Source organism: Spermophilus citellus, assembly GCF_964194105.1.
Source record: "Spermophilus citellus genome assembly, chromosome: 2".
NCBI lineage: Eukaryota > Metazoa > Chordata > Mammalia > Rodentia > Sciuridae > Spermophilus > Spermophilus citellus.
Genome location: NC_138183.1, coordinates 8,471,532 through 8,498,740, shown reverse-complemented (window position 1 = coordinate 8,498,740; position 27,209 = coordinate 8,471,532). Strand labels below are relative to the sequence as shown.

At 51.3% G+C, this 27,209-nt stretch overlaps 2 protein-coding genes across 8 annotated transcripts in view; one reads left to right on the top strand and one right to left on the bottom strand.

Annotated features, from left to right (window-relative positions):
* Positions 1-17,092, bottom strand: part of ANGPTL2 (angiopoietin like 2) — a 34,232-nt gene extending 17,140 nt beyond the window's left edge. Inside the window, exons 1-2 of one of the 2 annotated variants that reach the window (XM_081281974.1) lie at positions 16,843-17,092; positions 2,575-3,440 (exon numbers count right to left, since the gene is read on the bottom strand). In XM_081281974.1, the coding sequence (XP_081138100.1) occupies positions 2,575-3,391 (817 nt within the window). In that variant the 5' untranslated portion in view covers positions 3,392-3,440; positions 16,843-17,092. Of the gene's footprint in view, positions 1-2,574; positions 3,441-16,613 lie in introns of both variants that reach the window. The other variant, XM_081281973.1, reaches the window with a different exon arrangement.
* The window catches only part of RALGPS1 (Ral GEF with PH domain and SH3 binding motif 1), a 271,882-nt gene that overhangs the window by 172,658 nt on the left and 72,015 nt on the right, over positions 1-27,209 (top strand). The window lies entirely within an intron of this gene.

The window sequence follows — 27,209 nt, the reverse complement described above, 5'->3', positions numbered from 1 at the left end:
GGGATCCTTTGGGAGGCCAGGAGCAGGGCCGTGTCCCTGGGTCTTTGCACCCCATCTCTCTCTCAGGGACCCACCAGTAACTAGGTTTCCCAACTCCCAGGTCTGCCTCTTGAACTCTTACAAATCCTTCAAAATGCAGCACAGAGGTCCCATCTCTGTGCAGTCTTCCCCTCTCCTCAGGGCACACTCAGTCATGCTACCTTTGTGTCCCTAGTGCCTCGTACTCCCCCTTTGAGGGGCTCTTAGCACTCCGGGGTCAGTTCCCCCAGCTGGAGTTGGCTCACTGCATCACTGCTTTTAAGTTCTCTGTTATGCTGGCCCCATAAATTCTCACAATGATCTGGAAATTTTTGCCTCACCAGATGCTCCCCCCCGCAGAGAAATCCTTTGTTATAACTGAAGTGCTGCTTTTAGGGAATAGAAATGATGAGCACTGGATAGATCCAAGATGCAGTCATGCACTGCCACCTCCCCAGACTGAGTTCCTGTGAGCAGGGACATTTCTCACTGGTTCCCCGAGCCTCGTGCCATGAAGAGCAGGAAGCCAGACTCAGCACTGTGGCAGCACCGAAGAAGCACAGCATTCCCTGCTGGCTGTGCTGAGTGTCCACCACGTGACCCAGTGGTTATGGCACCTGTCACATTTTACAGAGAGAAATCTGAGGCTCGGAAGAGTTAAATAATTTTCTCATGAGCAGACAGCTAACAAGGGGTGGAGCCTGGGTGCAAACTCAGATCTTTATTCTTTCACTCTGAATCTACCAGCTTAGTTCAAGCCTAGGAATGTCCAAAATTGTTGAACTAGAAACTAGAGATGTTTAGGCAAGTGGAGACCTTCTGGATAGTCACTGAGGCCAGCCTGACTCATGTCAGGTTTATGATCACATTCAGCTGAGCTTCATTTGGTGCCCAAATGGCACATTTCACCTTCTAGGTATTCTAGTAAAGACCTATTAACACACCCTACCCTCTCTTTTGGAGCTTCTGATGTAAAACAGGCATGTGTACAGATAGATCAGTCATCAGCCTTGGAATGCCAGAGTTCAAGAGGGATTGTTTGTTTTAGTCTCCTGGTTTTAAGATGAAGACACTCAGCAGTTTTTGGCTGGAGGTGCAGATCAGTGGTAGAGCACTTGCCTAGCATGCACAAGGCCTTGGGATCAATCCCCAGCACCACAGAGAACAAACAGAAAAATAAGCACAGGTTTTATAGTGTTTGATTTTATAGAACTGTCATTTGAGGATAGATTAAAATAGAATCTATCAGAAGCTTTAGGTGAGGCAGCTGAGGTTGAGAGGGACAAAGTGACTTGTCCTAGAACTAGTCAGTAGAGGAAGCAGGATTCTAAACCAGGTCAGTTCTCTCCAAGGCACCTGTTCTTAACCCCCATGCCCAGTCCAGTCTGTCCTACGAGATGTTATGACAGATCCTCTGCCCTGTGCCTAGCTGCCCTCTATCCCTACTGACCTGCAAACAGCAAGCTCTGTCCTGCCCACTGGCCATCCTCGGGCATGCAGGTTCAGCTCCTCAGATATATGAAGAGAATGCTTTCCCAGTTCTGATGATTACTTTTAAAAATATGAAATAGGGTATTTTCAGTAAAAATACTTCCCTGCTTATACAACAAAGCAGTACCCAAAGTACTGCCATGGAGCAGTATGTGGTTTGCTCTTGTGGAGATGACTCTGCCTCTCACGGCAGCCCACTGGGAGTGCTGCTGCCTCCTGGGTAAATGGGAGGCCAAGCTCTGGCAGGAGGGGTTTCTGGCCCACTCCACCCAGACTGAGGATTCTCAGAGTCCTTTCACACAGAAGAGTCAGCTTAAGAGTTAAAGTGAAGAGGCCTGAACTCAAATGCAGCCTGCCCTCCTCAGCCTGTGGGCAAGGTACTTAACAGGAGTGCTCCCAAGGACCTGCAAGACATATCAGATAATGCGCTTGAAGGCATCCAGCGCCCATGTCTTGGTTAAATTTCCCAAACCCACCAGAGACCCCATTTCCTCTCCATCACAGTGTTCTGAGAATTACCGTATTTTGGGGTAAAATGTATATTTAAAAGTATATGGAAGCCTCATTGAAAATTCCAGGCCCAGCAGACTGTAGGAAACTCAGGGATTTGAGAAGCGCACTTTCCCAATCCCCAGCCTTGCAGGGTGTTAACCTACCTTTACTGTAATGATGCTCTTTCCCTTGGCCTGCTGTTCTGGGATGACATTTAGAAAGTGCCAGCTCTGGGCCCCGCCTATCCCTAAGCCTGCAGGAGAGACATCCCAGCTGCCAACACAGAGCATCTCCTACAGAGCCTGGGGAGTATAAGCCTCCCTTCTCTTCTCTCAGAAGCCAGGGGGTGTCTGCCCCATTTCCTGGTTCTACCTTTAGACATCCATCAAAGCAATGTAGTTCCCCTTACCCCGCTGGCTCCAGTGGCCTGCCCAAGGGATTGCCAGAGAATTGTGCAAGTCTTTGGCCTGATCTCAACTGGCTGTGCCTCTTCCCCCACTTGTGGTCACAGCCAAGGGAAGCCTGGTACCGGGCTCTGAGGCCCACGTGGGATGGGATCCCAGAAAGACTTACCTGACGGCTTGTCAGTGGAGGATGGAAGGCTGGTGAGGGCAGGCATGGTGGGCAGAGGTGGTGGCAGCACCTTCAGGTTCTGGTCACTCTGGATCTCGTTGGTAGAGATCTGGTTGATGATACGGTTGTAGGTGGGTGGCTGGTAGACCCGGGGTGGGGTGGCAGGGGGTGGCTGGGGTACAGGCCTGGCTGCGGGCACCCTCTGGCAATGCTCCTCAAGCTGAGCAATGACCTCTGACTGGTTGTGGGCCAGTGTGGCCAGGTGCTGGTACTTGTGCTCCAGGTCCTTATACTTGCTGGCCAGCTGCAGCATGTCAGCCGTCTGGTTCAGGATCCTGTTCTCCAGCTGGGAGAGCTCCAGTGCGTTGTCCCGCTTGCGGATGATCTCATGCAGGAGCTGCATGTAGAGCTGCGTGACACGTGAGTTCATGTTGCGGCTTTCCTTGCGCAGCAGCTTCACCTCGCTCACGATGCCGCCGTCTACCTCCACCAGCTGCTGCAGGGTCTCAATCTGCCGCTTCTGCTTGAGCAACTCGCTGTTGAGCAGCTCCAGCTCCTGCTTGTGCACACGGTTCTCCAGGAGCACCTCTGGCTCCTTGGAGTTGACGCAGATGGCACCTGTGACCCGCTGCTGGGGAACGATGAAGGTGTAGGTGCACTTGTCCTGGGATTCACCCGCCCGCTTGTACCTGTTGAGGTAAATGAACTCTCTCTGTGAGCCCTCCTCTGTGCCCTCGAAACCATCCTCGGGGCCTGCAGCAACTCCCAGGGTGGCCAGCAGTCCCAGCCACCAGCACGTGATGCACAGTGGCCTCATGGTCCTTGCAATGTGGTGGTTATTCTTTGTGAATGGATTCTATGAAACCCTGAAAGTAAACAGAGGGGAGAATCAGTGACAGTTCGATTCCTGCCAGTAACCAGTGCCATCAGGGTCCTAGCCTTCTTGCCAGGTGGAGCATTTCCCAAATACAGTTTTGGAAGGCCACATTCTATTCTCATGGAGTCGGGGGGAGGGGGGGCAGGGGAGCCATTCTGGAAGTGATAAGAGACAGCAGGCCCAGGAAGGTAGAGAGGAAAAGGAGGACCTGGACATTTGGATGTCAGGGTCCTGATCCTGCCACTCCTGGAGCGTGAGAGCCACCTCCAGGGAAGCTTGAAGTGGGAAAGAGGAGGCACAGTCTGTCTTGCAATCCTCTGACTGTCATATCGCCTCATCCTGAGCCTTCCGCTGAAGCTCCTGTTACAGGTGTGATCTGTCACACTGCTAAATAGTCTCCTCTTCTGCACCTGAGGTCCATGAGGGCAGATACTATGTCTGACTCAACTTTGTTTCCCTAGACCATGGCACTGAGCAGGCTTTCAGCCTGTTAAATGAATGAATTACTAGACATAGTATGGAATGTGTTGGGCTTGTAGTGGACAGTGTCAGTAGAAGGATGTGTCCGGTCACATGGCTCTGGTCTGTGCGTTAGCTAGGCTACAGAGTCCCAAACAGGAACAAACAACTGAGCTCTTCTAAATCCAAATATTTGTAACAGCCAGTGACTGCACAGTCCCGATCATTGTAACATGATTATATCAAATGGGAGCACAGAACAGACACATGTCTCCAGATTTGCTTCAGTTCTGTTCTTGGACCATTCATCCTGACATCCACTGAACATTACAGTATACTGAGCAGCGTGCCAGCCAGCCCCTGCCCTCACGGGGGCCTCCACAACATCAGAGTTTTCAGGCACTGGGAGCAGAAGCATCATGTGCTGTGAAAGGCCACAAGGGGTACTGACCTCGTTGGAGGGGTCAGGAACACTTCCCTGAGAAAGTGACCTTCACAATGACCCTCTAGGGATGAGCAGCAGTTGGCAGGCCAAGGAGAGGGGAGGATGTGCACTGGTCCCTCCTCTGGCCCCTGGGGGCATTGCTCCAGCTGCCTCCCCTGTCATCTCATTCTTCCTTCACTCCTGCTGCTGCTGCTTCAACTTGCAGAAGATCCTCTCCTGACCTCCCAGCCCCTCTACAGATACTGTTTTATTCTTCTGCTCCCCTTTTTTTTGGCAAAGCTCTCCAAAGACCTTCCTGTACTCAGGGTTCTTGAAAGCTCTCCCTGTTCCCTCTTGAACCCACCCGTCAGCCCTGCCCCTCTCCAGCACCCCGGGTACTCTAGCAGGTCACCAGTGCCCCAACCTGCTGGGTGGAGTGGCCCATTCTGGTTCTCACTGGTATTTGCTGCCAGCCCTGTGGGCAGAATTGGCAGCTCCCCTTTTGGGTTTCCTTTTGGAGCCGCCTATCTTTCTGGCTCCCCAACTGCCCTTGTTTGGCTTCTTCAGGCCTGTCCTCTTCATGTCAGGGGCCAGGAGCTCTGTCCCAGACTCTTTTTACCTTGGAAATCTCCTCTAGGTGCGGTTACCTTCCAGCGTGCTCACACCTGTGTGTGTGTCTCCAGCTGGGCTCTGCCCTGGGCTCCAGACCTTGCCCTGCTGCCCTTTGATAGTTTTCTCTGACTGTCTACTCAGCATCTCAAGACTCCGCATATCCTCTTTCTTCCCGTCTCTCCCCCCAGCTACTTCTTCCTGTTGTTCCTCTGTGAGTAAATGGTAACTGCATTCTAGTGCTCAGGCCAAAAACCCGACGTTGTCCTCGAGTCCCTTCTATCTTTTATTCCCCGCATCTACTTTACCACCAAATGCTGATGGCAATATCCTAGGAACACTCCAGAATGCTACTGCTTCTCCCCACTCCTGTCCCTGCCCTGCTGCAGCCTCCTCCACCTGGATTATTGCAGTGGTCCAAGAGCTCCTCTAAATCCAAGTGTTCGCAACAGCCAGTGACTGTTCCCCTGCCCCTGCCCACCCTAAAGTCTGTCCTCAACCCAGCAGCCAGAGGCTCCTTTCACAAAAGTCAGATCAGCTCGCTCTTCTACTCCGACCCCTGGGATGGCTCCCCATGTTGAAGTGAAGCTGACGACTCTGAGGTCCTCCCTGACCTGGCCCCAGGTCTCGTCTCTGACCCTGGTGCTCCTTATCACCTGCTCCAGCCCCTGGCCCATCCTGCAGCTCACCAAGCACACCTCTGACTGGGGCCTGTATCTGCCATTTCCTCCCCAGAGCACCTCTGCCCCCTTCTTCACTACTCCACCTCACAGCCTGCAGATCTTCGCTGAAATACCACTTTTCTCAGGAGACCCTGCCTACTTATTTAAGATGGTGACCTCTCCACCCTCCCCCTCCACAGTCCTTATCTTAACAGACATATGCTGCCCCCACCTCGACCCCTTGAACGTGAGCCCCATGAAGGCAGGACAGGTTAGTTTTGTTCACTGCTCTGTTAGCACGTGGCCTGGAATATAAATATTTGTTGACAGAGTGAAAAAAAAATACACACCCCAAACAGGTGCTGTGTGGTAGGAGTGCTGTGGAGAGGGATCTGAGGAGGTGAGGCACCCTGACAAGGGACTGCCTGAGGGAGCCAGAGCTGCCCAGGGGAGGTATCTGGGCACCCAGAACATCCGTTTACTGAGTGCGCCTGGTATGACCCCGGGCTACTTTTTTGATTCACCCAGTGTCCTTCAATGGTAAACTTGCTATTTCCATTTTACAGAGGAGGAAACTGAGAGGAGACCCAGAGGCTAAGTGACTTGTCCAAGATCACAAAACTGGAAGTTGGCACAACCAGGACTCAGTCCTGGTCTGATGGACACAAACCTACAAACTCTTATAACTGTGCGGAAATGGGCTTAACCTGATGGTTAGTAGTAAAACAGACATTAGCGTGACCACTTTCCAGTTTCACATTCTTCTGTGCTAAAATACTAGCCATGCCACAGGACCAAAAATTGTGTCCCACCTAGGACTCCCTGGGGTTTCTCGATCTTGTGCCAGCCAGCAGGCAGGTACAGAGCAGACCCTGTGCCTGAGGGCCATGCCAAGCAATATCCCACTGAACGCCAAAGCCCATTCATGGTCCCTACCAACAGGCGGGCTCAGGCCTCTCTGGCCAGATGGAAAGAGGTGTCTGAGAGCTTCTGGTTTGGGTTCTGCTGGGAGGTGGGACTGCAGTGACGTCAGTGGAAACGGCTGGTTTGCAAGTGTTTGCCTGGTTTCCATGTGCCTTGGCCACTCCCTCCCATACTGGTGGCCATGCCTGCCCAGAACAATGGGGAAGAGCCACCCCCAGGCTAGGGCAGGCCTGCTGTACCTTGTAGGCTGCTCACCTGCTGTGGCTGGTGACAAACACCTCTGTGCTGCTTTGCCAGGGCCAAGATACTGCTAAAGGCCCAGGGAGGCAACCTGGCTCCAGGAAAGGCTTGAATTCCAAACTTTCCCAAGGCCTCAGACCCAGAGGGCTGCACTGTCTGAGTTCAGTGCCTTCCCAAGTGTGGACTCTTGTATCCCTCCTGGGAAAGATCTTGCACTTGGGCCTGAAATCTGAAGGCTGAGCCTCTTCTCTGAAATGCAGCAATCCCACCCATGTTGCACACCGGGTGAGAAAAGTGGAAGCACTTCAGAAACTAGAGATTGGAACAACATGATAGCAACACTGTGACTAGAATTAGAATGACAGTAACAATATTAACAGCAAAATGTGCCACTGTCTTGGACCCTTACAGTCACCCCCTGAGGAGATTCTGACAGGGAACAGCGAGACATGAGCAGGGGGAACTCAAAGTTAAGGAAACAGTTTTATTAACTGAGTCCACTGTGCTGACCCCCACATGCTTTGTTTTTTTTTTTTTTTTTTTTAAAAAAAAAACAACAATGTACCTGCAGCCTCGATTAAATAGAGCATATATTACATTGCTCAGCAAACAATCTGTTATCTGCAGGAGAAAGGCAGGCCAAAAAGCTGATAAGAACAAAGTTACCCTGAGGTGTGTGGGGGGGTGGGGTGGAGAGGGTGGACTTCTGTGACCCTTACACAGACCAGATCATGGAAATCAGGGAGATAAGTATAATTCCCCAGGTTCCAATTAGAACCAGTCAGCATGAGCCAAAGTGACCTAGAGTTGTCATGGCAGTGGTGACTTGAAAGTCTGATTTCATCCTGCTGTTGGTCAAAAGTTAAGAGATGGATCTGGGTGGGACTTTCTGGAAACTTCCGGGGACTCCCAATAAAACTGGAGTGCATTAGGAGCTCACTGTCCTTCTGAGAGGACCCACTCTCTCCTGTGAGAGTGTTGCTTTTTCCCTTTTCCTATCCCTTCAGTAACCTCATGCCTGTTATTCTGAGTGACATGTCTGAAATCTTTCTGGCATGATTGCAAGAATTGGGGTTTGAAGCAGAGATCTCAGTTACTGCCTCAGTTTTGTGGCAGGTCTCTGCCCTGTAACAGTACCACTGTTACCACACTTCACAGAGGAGGTTCTCAATCCCGGTCCAAGCCACCTTGCCCAGAAGCAGTCCACTACCTGAAAGTGCCTTAGCTGCCTGCTCCACTGTAGGGTGGCAAGGCCAGGGCCAGGGTGCCCTCGTAGACTGTGATGTCTCAAAAGAGCCTTTCTTGCAATGATCAGGTTAAAAGTCAACCAAACTTGACAGCCCACACTTGCACATGGCTTCGGGTCTTCAAGGCCCTTTGTGGAAACATTGTCCCCTTCAATCATTCCAACATTCAGATCTAGTTATTAGCATTATGTCCATTTTAAGGTGAGGAAACAAAAGCTCACAAAAGTGCCAGGTGACTGGCTTGAGAACACATTGCTGGTAGTGGGACCAGTCTTGAAGCTGTTCGATAGATTTGGGGTCTTACTGTCTCATCTCTTTGGGGCCTGGACTTAATGGGGTGACTTGGAGCAGATTGACTTACAGAAAGGTCGGGAAGGGACTGGGCACTGTGCCCGGGGCCTGACATATGTTGTCCCGAGTAACCCAGTGGGGTTGTTATTTTGTTATTCCCCACATTTGATCAATGGAGATGCTGAAGCCCAGACAGGCAAAGGGACTTGCCCTACAACACGTGGCAGGTAAGGGCCCAAGCTGAGCAGCTGGAGCACAGTCCCCTCATACCCAGAGCCATGGCCTGCACTGCCCTTGGCCTCTGAGGCATTTATTTTCCTTAAAGATTCCAACCCCCAAGCCTTTTGCTAGTTTGGCAGTTCTGAATGGGCAGTAATGAGTGTGTTTACTTTTGCTCTCTTGATATTTATTCAACTAATTGCATCCCAAGAGAAGTAACCCCCCACCCCCCAGCATTCCAACCGTCTTAGGCCTGGAGAAGAGCTCAGTTCCTATCAAGGCCGAGCTCCTCAGTTTCTTCCTATGACCAACAAAGAAAAGCAAATCCAACTGTTTTCTTTGGCTTCAAAATTAAAGTAAAAATGGCTCTTGGAATTGCTTTTCCACATTGTGTTGTGAGGAGTTTCCACCGTGCAGGGTTTCCCTCCCCACAGTGAGGCTGGTGACCATGCCCCGTGACAGCCTGTGCACAGAGGGAGAGAGAGTCCCCAGGGCTCGGTCCTACCCAGCCTCCCTCGGGGGGGCTGCTTCTGAGTGTCCCTGCTTGGCTTGTGTGGCAGGGCCACACACTGTGCGTTCACATCCCTCTCACCACCATAGCCCTGCAGCCTAGGCTATGGGCCACTTTGTGGGAAGAAGTGACATTTTGGTACAATGGAGTTGTGTCCTGCCCTGTGGCAGAAGGTGCTGGCCTGAGGTCTACTTATGAGTTCTCATGCCAAAGGTTAGGAATGAGAAAAGTTCAAATTATAAAAATGATAACCATAGCCAATGGCCAGCAATTATATGCATCATCTCAGTTCTCCCAACAACACTGGGAGGAGGCCCTGGCCATCAGCATAGTGGCCATGGTTGTACACTCTTAAACTTGAAGGGGAACAACATACATTTGTGGTCTTGTGCATGAGTATCACAGCTATTTTCTAGTCTCCACAAAGATGCTGTTAAGGCTGGCAGCAGGGCTGACAGCCATCCCATTTGCCGGTAAGGGAATTAGAGAGATTCAAAGACTGTGAATCATTTGCACGAATCACAGTATTACTAAATAGCAGAGCTGGCAACAGAATCCCAGAATATACCCCCAAGCACACCTGCTATGAAAGTGCCAAAGTAACAGGAAACCCAATAGAAAATATTCTCTGACCTTCCAGGCAGGAGGACAGGAGCACTCTTGGGGTCCCCAGGATTTCAGACTGCAGGGAAACCTCCAAATTAAGCCTAACTCTCAGGAGCTGCTTCTTCATTAGGCCAGGTGTGGTCCTGCCTGGAGAATGCATAGACACCCCCTTCCCAGGCAGCACCACCCCCTTTGTCCCTGAGCAAGGGCTGAGAACAAGTCCAGGCTAGAGGTGTCCCAGCCCCATAGAAGGACCAAGAAGCAGGCCTCTGCCAAAGCAGCGAGCGCATCTGGAATTACCACCTGGCTCACGTGTGCCCACCAGCTCCAGGTATCCGGTTCTAGCAAGCTAGAAACTCAAGCTGTGCTCAAGTGAGTCTGACGGACAAGAATGTGAGTCAGGATCATTGGACCAACATCAGGACAGAAGAGAAACAGTGGAAACTTCAGCGCTGACAAATGGTTGTTGCTGCAAGGGCCTGGCATGCTCGCAGAGTGAACCTAAGCTGTCTGCTGACCCAGGGTGCAAGAGGGAGTCAGATGAAGAAAAAGTCCCAAGAGGGCCCAGCTGACCACGCTATTGGGAATAGTGGCTGGCATTTGTTGTAAACTGATGTGCCCCTCTGTACTCTGTCTCATTGGCTCTCACCCTTAATCTGAGGGCCATACCTACTGCTTGCCCTCCGACCCTGGGACCTGTTGTCCTGTGTGATTATTCATAGCACCCTGTTTCATTCTCAAATGAAGCACCACGCTTCATTTGACCCCTTACCCAGAAGAGTCTTGTCAGCACGAGGCAGTACAGGAAACCCAGGTTTGGGAAGGTGAGGTTGCTGCTGACACTTGGAGTAAATGTCAGGCCTGGGATTCCACTGACACTGCCAGCCCCAGGCCCTCACGCCCACCAAGGCTGCCTCTCCAACCAGAGTGAATAAAAGGTGCCTGTTTGTTTGTTTGTCCAATGGCCAGGAGGAGATTACTTCATACTCTTGCCTGGATGAGTAGAAATGGCATTCGGATCAGCACAGGTGGGGTTTTGTTGGATGTTAGAAAGAGCTTCTTGATCTTACAAGTGGTGAGACCCCAGAATGGGCATCTAGGATGAGCAGTGGCAGCCTCACCTTGGAAAACCTGGAAAAGGGACTGTGCATCATTTGTCCTCCATGATTCACCCCCAGCCTGGAGGCCAGGGAGGGAATAACCAGATCTTCAACTGCCGTGCCTCCCAGCCTGGGACCCTGTGAATCATCTGCCGCCAGAAGGCTGTGTAGGCTTCCAGGGAGGCTACAGCCAGTTCCTAAGCCCTACCAGCTCAGCTCTCACAAGACCTGCAAATGCACCATTTGTCTCCTGTCCAGCCTTCCATCACCCATCCATTTAGCCTTCCTAGCCAGCCCGCCATTATAGACTGCAGCAACCTGGATCCAGCCCTGTCACAGGAGATAGGAACACAGGAGTAAGCCAGATAGCCCAGGATCAGAAACCCTCCAGATGTGCTTAGAGGAGTAATAGGGGGTGGGGACAGTTTTGCCTGATGCCCTGGGCTCTTGTGCTCCTGGCACGGGTGAGCTGCTGTCTCTAGGGAAGGACTGAGCGCATGGAGGCGGGATGTGGTCACACTGTGAGATCATAGGGCAGGAGGGGATGTGGTTAGGCTGGTTGCCTTTGCCAGGGGGCCAAGGATACTGCTGTTATTTTTTGGGAACCATTTTGAGATTCCCCTAAAGTCCACGCACTGAACCCTCTGTGCCAAGAGCCATGGCCAGCAGAGCCGAGGCAGGGAGTCTGCAGAAGCCATTTAAGAGTCCTGGCTGCTACATTTCCGGTAATGCCTATGTGCTCTGGAGCCCTGGAACTGGGGGAGCCTCAGACAAGAGGGAGAAGTCAGGGCTGGATAGCACTACCCCAGGGTGGCTTCTTGGGGAATCCAGGCTTTGCCTGCAGCTGCTTTTCTGGGTACCAGGGCCACCAGGGCCACCTTGGCCTGTCAGAATGGATTTGTTCCTTGAGCACTGGAGCGAGCTCTTTTTGGGTCTATTTCATTGATCCCTCTGCAAGGCAGGGGCTGTGGTTATCCCCATTTCACAGATGAGCACACAGAGGCAAGGTTCACGGTCACTTGCCCAGGACCACAGAGCTGCCAAGGGGTGGAGCTGGGCTTGGAGTCAGCTTTTTGCCCACACAGTTCTAGCTGGCTCCCTGCCTTTGGGCGCTCTCTCCATGGCTGTCCACACTGCCTGCACATTCAGGGCCACCTTTCCAAAACTCAATGAGGGTCGCTTCAGCATCCTACTTCCAAACAGAGCCCAGCTGCCAGCTCCTGGCCTTAGCATGTGCCCTGCTTTCTGCCTTAAGCACTTCACCCACTGCTTCACCTGATGCGGGCCTGTCTTCCTTTCAGGTGACCTCACGAGGCCATTTCTCTGTGAAGACATCCATTTGAAGTGAGGTCACCACCTTCCTCCAGTTTGCAAAAGTGGCCCTGGCCTCCTCCAATCCAGTATACAGGTCACAGAATGCACCCATCTGGCCACCTGTGAACTTCTTAAAATCATGGTGAGCTTGGATGCAGACTCAGAGGTATATTACCTTCTGAATGCCCAGTGCACAGGATGGCACCCAGGCCACTGAATAGGAATTCTAGGATTTCATTCATTCCGAGTATTTCCCCGGCCAGCTTCTATACCATGGGCTATAGATACAGCAGGAAAAAGGCAGGAGAGGTCCCTGCCCTCAAGGGGCCCACAGCCTCAAGCATTCCTAAAGAAGATGATAACACCCAGATAGGTCGGCTCAGGGGCCCATGATCCACTTAGGCTGGGGCCTCAGGGAAGGAGAGGTACCCCAGAAAAGACACTGGCTGGACATTAGGGAGGCCTGTTGTACAGCTGGGTGGAAGGCTTGTTTGCTTGAGACCTGGGTCTGGGGTTTGCTCCGTGGTTCCACTGGTTGTCTGTTATACAGATCTCCTCTCTGCCTGGCTCAGGGGCGGTTTCGTAAGTTCGGCAATAGTTAAGGCAGATAGGACCTTCCCTGGGGGAGGGTGGATTGGGACCACCTGAGGTGGGGCTTTGGGCATTCCAGAGCCAGACATGTTCTTGGGCATCTCTGGCAGAAAAGAGGATTGATCTGGGCTTTTCTGTGGTAGTCTTGGCTTGCTTGTGGGAGGACCGGGCAGCAGAGGGGGCTGAGGCTCTGGGCCTGCTGGCCCCAGGACAGGCTGATGTCGCCAGAGAAAGGACCTGACACAATAGCTGGATTGTCAGAGGCTGGCTCCCCCACCCAACATTTTAACATTCCTGTGATCAGAATGTGTCTCACAATTGATATGTACATGGAACAGGACACTGTAGAATTATAACCGCCACCCTCCCCCCCAAAGCTGTTATTAAAGCAGTCCTAAGATTCAGTCCACGTGAGGGAATATAGTTTTGTCATAGAAACTGCCCCCAAATGAGGTTTCTGGCGTGACCTATCTATCACCACAAACTTCAAGCTGCCCACAGCTGAATAACCCTTCTATTTGGGGTGTTTTATATAAATACACTGGAAAAAAATGCGCTATTCAGTGAATTGATTCTTTCTGGGGCTTTCTGCCGCATGATTGTGCAGGATGGTAGTGGGCTGGGCTGGGATGAGCACAGATTGGGTTTGCATCTTTGCCCTTTGGCCCACTGGTGAGACCATGAGAGAGGCACGGTGCTCCTGAGCCTCAATTTCTGCTTCTGTAAAATGGGGCAGCACCACCCACCTTGAGAACCCTCTGAGCCCCATGGGCCCCCTCTTTAGGACTCTTACACCACTGTGTGTTGGTATAAATATTTACTGTCTACCTGCCTCATCTTGCTGGGCTCTGGGCTCCACACAGCAGGGCCGCACCCCCATCTGTCTGTTGTCAATTGAGAACATTCCAGATTAAATGGGTTGTGATTCAGAGAGAGGCCAGAGGCTGAATGTACCTGCCTTGGGTGGGGCTTCTGTCTGTTGTTTGTTCTATTGTAGCTACCAGATGCCATCTCTCAGATGTCAGCTCAGGGATTGCTCAAGTGTGGCCCAGTACAAACAGTGAGGATCTGAGCACAGAATCTGCAGTCCTAAGGGAGTCTGCAAAGGAGGATGCAGAAGATGCTCTGTGGTACCTCAGTCAAGTAGATGAACATTTCTCTGAGGCCCCACCCCCACGTGCTAGAGCTGAGTTCTGATGGGAGCCAGTGCCATGGCTCACCCAGGCATGCAGGTGTTTAATATCCCAGATCCACCGTGTACTGGCCGTGGTACAGCAGGGGTGGTGTGCAGCTGCTGGTACGTGATACCAGGAAGAGACGTAACACTCCTGCTCCGCTGCCTCCAAGGTGGGCTTCTGTGGATAGCAAGCCATGTGATGAGGCCGGATGAGCGTGAGGCTCTCAGAGTGGGTAGTGCAGCATTCCATAGGACAGTAAAAGCAGACTTGGCTGCTGGGGGCATGGGACAGGGACCCAGCGACAGTATCAGGACAAAAGAAGTTGAAGAACCTTACTCAAGACAGTGGCATGTGGAGGAAGAAGACATGGGCTTTGTAGACTGACAGTCCTGGATCCAGGTCCCACAGAAATCAATTAAGTGTGTAACCTTGGGCAAATTAACCTCTCTGAGCCTTAGTTTTCTCATCCATAAAATAGGATGCTAACCTTAGAACCTGCCGCTGAGGGTTGTGGTGATAATGAAGTGGGACAAAATGTGCTCCTCACTTAGCCCAGTGGGAGCTTTTCTTAACCATGATGGGCTCCTTCCTCCACCCATGAGCTTGCAGCAGTGCCGTGTGGAGCCCTCTGGACCATGTGCTTTACATGTTTGTGTCTCTTCCACTGAGACCCGTTAACCAGGCCATGAAGTTAATCAGAGCCTCTGCTCAGCCTGAGCTGTCCAGAGAAGACCATGAGCCACCACGCCAGGCCTCCCAGCTGCAGCAGGGAAAATGTGGCTTCAGCAGCCACAGAGGCCTGTGCTAGAGAAGCACATATTTCACAGCAGCTTTCAAAATGCCTCCGAGAGCTCAGGGAGCCTATTGGGGCTAGAGGACAGAAGGTGCTCTCCTGGAATTAAATGCACCAGTGTTCTGTGGCACAAGATTCACCACCGTGGCCAGCCTTGCTGGTGGCCACTCCGTGCCTCTTCCTCTGTGACTCTAGGACAGTCCTGGCCTCTGGTCCTCCTGCATCATTGAGGAAGTTTTATTTTCTCTGAGATTCTAGCAGGGATGCAAAAGAGCAGAGCAGTGGTGCCCATGGACAGGTGGGAAAGGTGGGGTGCTCTGCCTATGAGGTTCACATGCTTGGATCCATGTGTCTGCACAACTCCTTGGTGTGGACTTCCAGAATGCAGACATGCTGCAGGTGACTCCAGACATAAAGCCCCTTGGGCTCCTGGAAGGTCCCCATGTGGGTAGTAGTGGCTGCAGCACTGGCTCTGCCTTCTGGGATTTCCTAAAAACTTTAGCAGGGAAGTAATTTGAGTCCCTGCTGTCCCCTCTGTGCAATTCTGATTATCATGGCTCATGATAACCAGTGACTGATGTTTTCTAAGGATTTTGCCACACACCAGGTCACATGTGCTCCTGGAGAGCAGGGGAATGTAGCTCAGTGCATCTGGAGTTACATCACCGGACTCGAGTCCCGGGGCTGGCACTGACTAGCCCCATAGCCTTGCACTCCACCCCCACCTCAGTTTCCTCACCTATAAGATGGGGATATGTGATCGTGTCTGCACTGTAGGGAGATTGTAAGGATTCTGTGCATTGGGAAGCACTTGGCTCAGCTGCTGCTGAGACGGGCATTGTTATGCTCACATTTCACAGAAAACTGAGATTTAGAAAGGCTAACCATTCTGCCAGAGCCACTTGGCTAGTAAGTAGAAGAGCCTGGACTTGAAGCCAGCTCAAGAGCTCTACCCTACTCTGCCTGCACTTGGAAAATCCACGTGGGGAGCATTTGGCCGACCTAGGAAGTGGCGCTCTCAACTTTCCTCAGAGCTCTGGTGAAAAGAGATCCTTTTCTGAGTAACCAAACTGGCCTCTGGGAGCTCTCATAATCCCACAGCAGAGGCAACAGCTGACCCATGACACACATATCACAGAGGGAGAAGGGAAGGATCAGTGAAGAATTTCTGTTTGGAAATGTTATCTAATGCTGAGAACTTTCAAGGGACTTGGTATGTGACGCCTGCAATGTCCCCCTGCTGAGCTGCCAGGGAAGCCCATCGTCCCCTATTTCTTGGCTGCATTCAGCAAGTTCAAGACCTGGGGGACACTGGGTGCTTGGAGGGGTCTGATGTCCTAGGGCATGGAGGGAAGATCAGGGCAGCACTTTGCCCCAGTCCCAGTGGCAGAAACCCATGGGTGACAGGCATCCCATCCAGCACAGGACACTTCTGCTGCTGTCCTCACCAGTTGGATGGATGTGAGCAGGCTGCTGGGCTCCAGGGAACTTTCTAAGCAAGGCCCTGGTCTACCTCTGGACTGCATTTGCTTTTGCTTCTGCCTTGGCATATTCTCTAGCCTGGGTGTGCAGGAGCCCAAAGCCTAAGGACGCCTCGCCAAGTCCCGCTACCCTGCTGTCTGCAGCTGTCTGTGCACTGCCCCCTCAGGCACACACCTACCCGCACAGCACATATCCCGGCTGTGGCCCCATCCCAGGAGCCGCCTGCTCTCACCCCACAGGCCCTTTGTCTGAAGGAGGAGAGTGGGGCTCACTGATGAAGCCCTCAACGTCCTGACCTGTGATCTTGCACCCCAAGCACCACCCCTGCCCATGTCCACAGTCCTGCCCAGGCAGATGCCTGGTTGGCTCCAAGTAAAAGAAGGGAGTGATCCCTGTTGGGTCCAGCTGCACACACTCCCTGGTGGAAGGGTCAGGGTCTGAGCCCCCAGCCCCGGGGCCAGCTGCTGCCTTGCTGCCCCTTGCTGCCACAGACCTGGCAGCTGGCCCCTTACCTCTTCCCTCCTGTGTGGCTCCTGGGGCCGCTCCTCACATGCTGCACTGTGGCGTCAGCGGGGCAGCTTGTCCATGGCCTCCAGGAGAGGTCCCAAGTCAGGCCGAGCTGGCGGCCCGGCAGCCCTGCTCACTGGCCTCTGTTGGCTCTGACTTGCAGCCGGCTCCAACGGGGATGGGGCGGGGGCTAGCGGGGTGCCCCAGGGCTGATCACAACCTGCTTTCCCTCACCGCGGGGCAGGCGGCCACCTTGGTGCCATGCTCTGCAGGTCTGGCCTTGGGCAGTGCCGCTCAGGGCTTGGGGTCCATCCTCAGGCCGACTGCAGCAGCCTCATTTGAACTCCCAACTCCTTTGTGGAGGCTTTACATGCCGCTGGAGGAAATTGTGAGCACAGCCTGACCCTGGTTGGCTGCAGGCACTTCTCTCCACCCACCAGTGCAAGAGGATCCCCCAGGCCCCAGAAAGGCTCCGGGCCTCCCCTCAGCCCAGACAGGGGCGGGCCGCCCGGTGATGTCACACTAGCTCTGGCCCCAGCTGGTCCAGCCCCTCCCTGCCCGCCCACTTTGGCGGCCTCAGCGGCCCCCTCCTTCCTCCACACGGGCTGGCGGGCCAGCTCTGCTCCCTGGCCCGCTGCTCCCCAGAGCCAGGCAGCTCCGGGGGCGTCCTGCAGAGGCAGAGCGCTTCCCAGTTGACTCAGGTAATGGGCTCAGATCGCTGCCCTGCAAGCCCAGGGAGCAGCCCTCCCTGACAACTCCCGCCCCATGCACTGCCTACAGAGCCCCAGTCCAGGGCGCCGCCCAGCTCTGTAGCCTCCCTTTGTCAGCTCCCATTTTGGAGGCCTCGCTTGAACTGCTCTCCAAACCCTGGGGAAGGGAGCCCAAGGCCATCCCTATAGAAGCCACCACTGTGTCCCTGCTTCTGGAGGTTAGCAGGAGGCAGCAACTTAGGACCACCCACTAGGGGTGGGGCCAGAGAAGAACTCACTTTCCACCTGAGTCACCTTTCCAATGTCCCTTACCTGCAGCAGTAAATTAGGCAGATACCTCTAGTAATCTATCTCCCAGGGCTGAGGCAAGCGTTCCAAAGGATGGGCCAGCCAGATCTTGCACTCTGAGCCTCTCTGTGTCCCTGTCTGGCCTCAGTGTTATCAGCTGTGACTAGTGGGACTCTTCTAGGAAGAACTGTTGGAGTCCCACTTGAGATCTCGGAGCAGAATCTGCCACCTTAGGTGGAATCTGAACATTCATAGGATCAGAGCAGGAGAGAGTAGATGGCACCTGACCCCATGAATCAAGCATCCTCCAGACCTGATGCCCTGTCAGGCTGGTCAGTGGGGAGGCAGGGTCAGAGGAAGGAGGGCCAGGCCTGCTGCTATGTGCCCTGTCCAAGAGGGAGAGGAAGGCAAACCCCCGAGACACCCGAGAGTGTAGTTCACCCTTTGTTTGGACTGCAGGGTGGGCAGTGTTGGCAGTGGCTCTTTTTTCCTCCTTAAAGTTTTAGTGATGGTGGTGGTGAAAACTTCAGTGGAACTCTCCCCACCTCAAGGCACCCTGGATTGTGTTCCTGGCCCCTGGGCAGAAGGGCCACTGAGGCCCATTTAGGACTTCCACTCACCTCTGCAGGGATGCAACTTTCCTTCTTAGCCTCTCCCCAGCCTCTGAAGCTGTCCCCCTTTTCCATCTGTCAGTCCCTTCCCTTCTTAGAAGAGAACCCCATCTTTGCAGGCCACCACGTTAGAGAGCTAGATTAGACTGTTGGTCAGAAATACTCCCTTGCTCTGCTGTGGGGTGAAAATGCCAGCCCACTCTGGATTCCCCAGAGGGCCTGGAGAGCTCCTGAGGGGCCATGGGGAGCATGGTGGGCTGGGGCTTGAGGTCAGCAGACGTACATGGGAAGGAGCTGAGTTCTCCTCAAGCTGTGCCCTTGGCAGGATAAGGGACCCATATTCTGCAGCCCAAGATAAACACTGAAAGTTTGGTGTGTCTGTCTTTCCCTCTTTCACCCTCTCTTTCTTCCCTCCCAGTTCTCCCAGGAAGAGTTTGTTGGGAACCTGCTCTTGACCAAGGTCCCTGTCCTCTGAACAGCAGTCAGGCTGGGAGGCAGACTCTGTGCACAGAGGTGCCGGGCACTGAGGGCAGATCTCACCAGTAGACCTGGCTGAGCCTGAGTGGGGCAATCAGGGCTCTATGAGGAAGTGATGCTCAGAACTAGCAGGTGACCTGGTGGAGAAAGAAGGGTCTGGGCAGAGAGGATGTGTAAAGAGCCTATGGCAGATTGCTTCTTCAGAGGCAGCCCAACATCATCTCCCAGGACCCAAGGAGACTCAACACTCTGAGCCTCTCTGTGGCCCTGTCTAGCCTCAGTGTTATCAGCTGTGACTAGTGGAACTCTGGTGTCCATGCACCACCTCCTTGAATCTGAGTATCTTTGTGAACTTGTCCCAGCATAACACAGTGGGAGTGACTCTACCTGGCTTGCAAGGCCAAATGAGAGAGGAGCCTGAGCTTTACAGAAGCCACTGTGCAGAGGCCATGTACTTGATAGGCAGCTCCAGGCATGTGAAGAAAGAAGCTTCCAGTTGATTCCAGCCCCTGGCCATGGGGCCACCCCAGCTATGGAGTCTTCATTCTTGGGCTTCGACATCAGGAAGCAGAACTGAGCCATTCCCGCCTTCCAGATCCCTGTTCCTGGCCCACAGAGCCCATGGCTGTGAGGCAGGGTGGCTCCAGCTTGCTGGGTCTGGGTAAGTCTCCCACCACAGCAGGAACTGGAGCAGATACCCAGGCTGCAGAGAGTTGAGACCCTAAGAGACAGGTGGGACTTAATCCCAGGAAGCCACCAAAAGGTTTTGAGCAAGACAGTGTCAAGGCTGCTTGTATTTGTAAAAGGCCACATTAGTTGTTGAGTGGAGACTGGACTGATGGGAGCCATAGACTATAGCCATCGAGAGCTGGTGGCAGTGGTTGTGGCCATCCTGGCAGGAGGTGATTGAAGGCTGATTGTCCCACTCTGCCCCAGTCCCTTCCTTGATCACTACAGTAATTCTCTTTTCCCAATTTGAAGTCCCTAGGATCCCATTAAGTGAGGGGGGAGCATCAGGTTGGCCTTCCCCTGCCCGTCTTTGCACAACCTCTGCCCTTTTGGTGGTTCAAGGCAGCCAGGGGTCCTGCTGGGGAGCTTGAGCTCTGGAGCCTATTCCAGTTCTGCCACTCATAGCTCTGAGCTTCACTTTCCTCATCATAACATGTGGATAATACAAGGATCTGCTTCACAGAGCTGTTGTAAAGATTAAATGAGAGATGACACAATAGTGTCACACACTCTGGCTGATGCATAGCTCAGTGACTTCCTTTAATAATTCTTTATTGCTTCCTTCACTGTGAGTACCTCAAGGACAGGAACAAGTGCAGACCACACAGGACTCTCCTGTTGTACAACCCAGGGTGGGGGACAGAACTAAGGACCAGCCGACTGGGGAGGGTGAAAAGCTGTGACCTGAGTCTGGCAGATCTGGGCACAGATCCTGACCCTCCTACTACTCTGGGCAACTTTCTTATTCTCTCTGAAACTTTGTTTCTTTGTTTCTAAAGTGGAGCTGACAATACTTACTGCTCAGGTGAATGTGAGAATTGAATAAGATAAGGCTCGATGACACTGCACCTGGACTCCAGCATCTGCTAGAGCCCAGGAAGCACGGGCTGCCATCCCCTTCTCCCTGCCCTCCCATGTCACCCATCATCTCTATCAAACTTCTGCTTGACTCACGGAGCTCAGAATCCCTCACCTCCTCCAGGTGGAGGATTCTCTTGGATAGAAACATCATGTGACAAAAACATCGAGGAGAAAGGACTCTTCATTTTCCTTGTAGTTTTCATCAAGATGAAAAACGTGATGTTTATATGGTGGAGAATACGGAGACTCTTCATGTATGTGCCACAATTTGTACAAATGCTTTCATGTCTTATCACCTTTCTGACCGCAACAAATCAAGTCATCTACTAAGGTACTGTGTATGTGGCAGGGGTGTGTGGGGTCCACGCTTGGCGTGTGATGGAGGGAGGGAGGCTTGGAACTCTGACTTGCTATCTTGCAACCTCAGATTCCTACCCAGTTTTAAATTTCCAAATGTGAACCCAGCCCCCTGAACACATTTTAAATATTTCTATTATCTTCTGGCCTGTGTTGCTTCTGATAAGTCATCTGCCTTCCTTTGTGTTGTTCCTGTAAACATAAAGGGTCTTTTGGCTTCTTTCAAGATTTCCCCCCTAATCTTTGATTTTTTAGCAGTTTGACTATGATGTGACTAAGTATGATTTTCTTCATATTTATTCTATATGGGGTTCAATGAGCTTCTTGAAACAATGGATTGGGTGGTTTTTTGTTTTGTTGTTTTTGTTTGGTTTTAGTTTTGGTTTTGGTACCAGGGGTTGAACCCAGGGGCAATCAACCACTGAGCCATATCCTCAGCCCTTTTTTATATTTTGTTTAGTGACAGGATCTCACTGAGTTGCTTAGGGCTTCACTAAATTGCTGAGGCTGGCTTTGAATTTGTAATCCCCCTGCCTCAGCCTCCTGAGTTTCTGGGATTACAGGCATGTGTCACCATGCCTAGCTGATTTTTTTTCCCCCACTAAATCTGAGGATGTCAGGGAAATTCAGGGTCATTATTCCTTAAATATTTTTTATGCTTCAGCTCCCCACTCGTTCTTGAACTCTGTTTACATACTTGTCATTCCACAGGTCACTGAAACTGCATCTATTTATTTATACCCATTCTTTTCTTGTGGTTCAATTTGGGTCATTTCAGTTACCTGTCCCCAAGTTTTCCAACCCTTTCTTGTATAGTATCTAATCTATTAATTTCATCCAAAGCATTTTCTATCAGGTACTGCAGTTTTTGATTCTAGGATTTCCATTTGAATGATTTTTATAGTTCCCATTTCTCTTTCACTCTTCCCTATCTGCTCACTAATTATGTCCTTCATTTTTCCTAAAATCCAATGCATATTTATAATGACATTTTAAAGTCCTTATCTACTAATTCCAGCATTTAGGTGTGGGGCATAAGTTCAACTTTATTGACTGGTGTTTTTTTTTTTTTTTATTCTCTTGATTGTGTGTCACATTCTCCTTTCCTCATGTAACTATAATTTTTTATTGTATAGTAGACACTAGATATGCAGTACATCAAAGAGACTCTGTATCTGATTTTCTTCCTCTGTTGTGTTTTTCTAGCAGGGAGTGAAGCTGCTTGGTGTGTGGAGGCTTGGTTTTTAAGCTTTGTTTGGGTAGTTTCATTTTGGTTTTGTCCACAGCCTGAGGGCATACCTTTCACCTTGGGCTTACTTGTAAGACATGGCATTTCTGGAACCAAATAAAAAGCCTCACATATTTGCTGAGCTCCTTTAACGTGGCAGGACTTGAACTCCAAACTCTGTCTTCCAGGACATTGTTGGAATCTCTTCCTCCCCACTACTGCTTTGGTCCTTAGAGTCTGTCCACATGTGTACAATTTCGGTGCTAGCTAAAACTTTGAGGGGAATCTGTGTAGTAATTGGGAGGTGTCCCCTTCTGTAGCGCTCTCCTTTCTGGTATCTTTCCCTTTCTGGGATTTTTGAAGTCTGTTCTCTTTGTCCTCTTCCCAGACAGTGACTGCTGCTCTCTACTTCAGTTCTGCTCTCCTGTGCATCTCCATGTCCCAGAAGTGCCCTGCATTGCTTCCCCTTTTTCGAGGACCTGTTCCCTCCAGCATCTCTGATTTTGGTTCTTCTCTGATGCTTCTGAGACTTGTTTTCTTTGAGTTGTCCAGAGTATCAGATTGCTACTGGTCAGGGGTTAGGTCAGTCGAGCCCGCTTCTTCATGTCAGGACCTGGGACTTCCCACATCCCAGGTAAATTTGTCTTCTCACCCAGCCCTGTTCTGCTGCTGGTGGTGGCACTGTAAGCTAGTCAGATGGCTGCTGGCTCCTCATCCAGGATCTGCCCTCTCTGCTCTTGGTCATATTCTGTTGGGAAATATCAGCCCAAGAGGCCCCAGGTTGCTTCTTTTCAAGTACCCACCTGGTCATTAGAAGATGAAAGAGTTGTGCTGTCCTCACACACCTTGTTAGAGCATCCAGCTCTACTTTTAATAGATATCAGTTTATTTCTTCCTCTTGTTATAGTTTAGATCTTAAATATCCTCCCAAGGCACATGTGCTGAAGGCCTGGGGTGCTGCTTTCAGAAGTGTACCCTTGAGGTGGAGCCTATGGAATGAAGTTAGGTCATTGGTGGCATGCCCTCAAAGGGACCCAGCCTTTCCTCTTCTTCTCCTTTTTCTTCCTGTCCACCATGAGATGAACAAACCTCCTCTGCCGCATGTTCCCACCATGTGTGCTTCACCACAGGCACAAAGCAACAGGGCCAAGAAACCATGAACTGAAACCTCTGAAGCTATGAGCCAAAATAAATCTTTATTCCTTATAAGTGGATTACCTCAGGTATTTTGTCACAGTGCTGGAAAACTGACTAACACATCTCTCAGGACTCTGTGAGGGAGTGTTAGGATTCTATTCTAGCAAGAGACTGAGGTTTAGCAAATTGAAGCTGCTGGCACTGAGCCACACAGGTAGGAAGTGAGGGGACTGAAATTAAACCCTACATCAAGCTAGGAGGAACGCAGTTGTCCTGAAAACAAGTTGTATTTCTTCAATTCTAACATACTTTTTCTTGTGTTCAGAACATGATGCATCTTCCAGTTGATGGCATGTCATAGTCTAGTTTACAGCCCTTTTTTTCTCTGATAGAATATGACGCATTTTACAGTTGAGGACTTATTTGTCAGATTTGAAGAAGTGTGACTGTTTTAGTCATCAAAGCTCCAGTTAAGTTGGCCCATGGTAGAGGAAAAAAAAGGCAATTCCTCCCTCCCTGGTCAGCTGGTCTTGGAAAGGCCTGGGGGAGTGTCCAAGCATCAGGAAGCCTGCACACTGCCAAAGGCATCCATCCACCAGATGTAACAAAACAGCCGCCTCTGAGCTGAGAGTCAGCCAGCTGGACCCTCCTGTCCTGGAGGCGTGTGTCAGGTCCTGTGACTTGCTGCTCCTTGCTGGGCAGGGGCTGCATGTTCTGTCACCCTGGTGGGAAGTTAGGAGACTTGTGTCTGTGTGAAGTCTCCAAGGCAGTGCTACTGTCTGGTGTCACAAAGGATATCCAGGCACCATAGAAAGTTCTTTGAGGAGTCTGTCTGATAAATGCTTGCTAGATAAGCCGATCCAAATGTCAGAACAGGGCGCATGCTCAGGTTCAAAGCAGCTCTGAGAGCCAGTTGTTAGCTCACATATGATCCATTTCACTCTTGATTTCTCCATCCACGTGTCAGGGAACAGTCGGGCCAGCACCTCTCCTCAAGTGTGGACATCACCTGAAAAACCCGTTTGTTAGTCAACAAATATTATTAAGCCCCATCTGAACACCAGGTCAATTTTCCCAAAACCAATTTGCTGAGATTTCAGTCAACTGGTTTTCATGATACCTCAGAATAAGATTTTAAGGAATGCTCATTTTGCCTTGGCCTAATGCTCCTCTACTGCAGCTGAGCTGGGGCCCATCCCAAGAGGGGAGACTGAAGACCATGGAGAGTAGAGACTCCATTGTAGTTGGCTGGTTTTCTTTGTTTCTTCATAACAAAAATTTCACAGAAGTTTTCTAAAATATCCCCATCTAATATAAAATTTTTAAAATACTCTCATTACTGAAACCTGGTCTAGATCAGGCAGGACCTTTGTCCCAGATAGCCCCACTGTTCTGAACACTGCTGCATCAGAGTAAAACCTTCAAGACATGAGCCTTTGGGAAACCATTCAAATCCAAACCCTAACAGATTGCAACCCCCCTACACAGATACCTGCTAAAAGCCTCATGGCAGAAAGCAGCCAAGCTGTTTCTGACCTTGTTGACCTTTCTGGGACCCAAGGAGGCAGCTAAGCAGATAAACGAGGGCTTCTGGCAAAAGCCTGATAAAGTGAAGTTCTAGGAATGAGAGCAGGGGGCGGTCACCAGACAGAGGTGCTGGTGCCAGCCAATGACTGCTGCAGGGAGCTCTGACTGCAGGTCTGATGTAGGGGTCTCCAGGGACTACACACAGGGCCTGCAAGGAGTAAGGGCACTGGTGTAGGAGGCTTGCCTCAGGGCCACCAGCCTCCGGACTACTCCTTGCCCACCCTCCTCCCTCCCTGGCAGGGCCAGATAAGTCCTAGCTCTGAGGCCTGAAGCCCTGAAGGGCAGGGATGGGCTTTCCCTCTGCGGGTGTTCTCCACCTGCTGCCCAGATTGCTCTTTGGTGCCCTGAGGTCAGCCCATGAGGACTGCTCAGTGGGCTTCCTTGCTTGGGTTAGGGCTGCCTGGTGCAGGCACCAGTGGGAAACAAGAGGGTGGGAAGAGAGCAGGTCTCTCCTTGCAGAGCAACCCTGTCTTTGTGTTATAGGATCTGCCAGTGACGGCTGCCAGTTCCACTTCCACCACTTACTAACTATGTGACTTCTGAATTCTCCAGTCTCCATTTCCTCACTGTTCCCTTCCTAGGATGTCGGGGAGGAATAAGTGAGTCGGTGTGAGTGCTAATGTCCAGTGTAGCATCTGGGATAGAGTTGGTACTCAGCACATGCTCTCTTCCTTTGGTGGTCTGGAGCCCTGTTATTTCGGGTCCTCTGAAAATCAGTCACTTTGCCTCTCTCTCTTGAGAACTTTCCTTTAGCTTCCTCTTGGGTTTGTCATATCTGTCACTCTCCCAGCACCACTACCTCTAGCCTCGCTACTGATAGTCCTTCAATCCCTTCATCTGCAGCCGGTGTAGGAAACCTGCTTAACCAAAGAAAGGGACCTTTTAACACGTTGGAATGTAGGCTGTAGAAAGACGTGCAGACACCCCCCAAAAAATAGCTCTTAACATTTTCTGAGTACTTATTGATCCCTAACCTCATATAAGGCGGGTTCTGTTTTTATTTCCCAGTGTTTTAGTCAACATTTTTATTGATGTGATGAAAAGACCTGATAAGAGCAATGCAGAGGAGAAGTTTATTGGGGGCTCACGGTTTCAAAGGTCTACATCCATAGATGGCTGACCCATTGCTCTGGGCCCAAGGTGAGGCAGAACATCATGGTGCAAAGGACATGGAGGAGGAAAGCAGCTCAGGACATGGCAATCAAGAAATGGGGAGAGAGAGACCGAGAGCGAGCGAGTACACATGCCAGCTCCACTCACCAGGGACAAAATGTAAACCCCAAAGCCATGCTCCCAGTGACCTACTTACTTCAGCCACACCCTACCTGCCTACGGTTACCACCAATTAATCCATCAGTGGACTAATTCACTGGTTAAATGACAACTCTCATATTCTAATAATTTTATCTGTGGATGATCTTGGATTGTCTCACACATGAGTTTTGGGGGAATGGATAATATCTAAATAACACCCAATTTCTGGATGCAGAAACTGAGGCTTACGTTAATTGTCCAGGGTTACATGCTGGGTCATTGGTAAGGTGGGCACTCTGGCTCACAGGGAGTGTCATCTCAGCCTCTAGGTATTCTTCCTCTGTGATAAATAAAAGGCAGCTCCCCAGATCCCAGGAAGCAAGTCATTCAGATAATCCACTAATTGGCTGGAAAACTACAAGGTTTTCTCTATAAATATGCAATGTTTTAAAGTTTGTATCTGTTCTTGTTCAGCCTTTTACACAGAGCCACAGGGACACACAGATGCACATTTGCACTGGCCTCAGTGAACCCTGGCTGCTCACGCTGTCGTCGCTGTCGGCCTCTCCTGGGTGACTCAGGCCTGCACAACAGACTGACTTCACTGAGGGTTGCAGGGTGGGGGAGGGGCGCTGCTTGCAGGAGCCCCATAAACCCCAGGCAGCTGTGTTCCTTGTTGCTTTTCCAACTCTTCCTAGCGGACACCTTCCCCTCCCAGCCTCTCCTCCTTCTCCCTCTCATTTGCTGCTTCTCACCAGCCAACGTCCAGGGAGTCTGATCATTATTTGTAAATAGCACTAACCTAGCCTAAAAGGCTCCCCTGTGAATGAAGTGCCTGAGCTCTATCGCCCAAGGCCTTGGGGCCTACCATCCCTCTGCTCTTACATGACAGCTGCAGGCCCACACTCGCTGGCCTGGCCCAGTGGGAGGCCTCCATGTGGATTCTCATGAGCCTCAAGACAGCACTGCCCAGGAAAGGTCCTCACCACCACCTTCCATCTTGATGACGACATGGCTCTGCTCAGCCAGGAACCACAAAGCCAGGGCTTGGATCTGAGGCTGTTTGGACCCAAAGTCCATACCCCTGACAGACTTCCCAGCAGTGTGAGGTAGGGCAGCCCAGGGACACTTTTGACTCTTATTTCTTCATCTGTACCAGAGTACTGTTTATGCCCAGGGCTAGAGCCTAGGTTGAGAGGCTGTGTGCCTGAAACATGGTTGGTGCTCGGTAGATGTTGGGTCTCTTGTGTGCAACACTTCAGCCCAGCCCGGGGCAGTGGTCTCAAGCTTTGGTGGCTTCAGAATTAAGTTGGGGTCTGGTGAAAAACTCAGTTTTCTATGTCCCACCCTCAGATTAGCTAG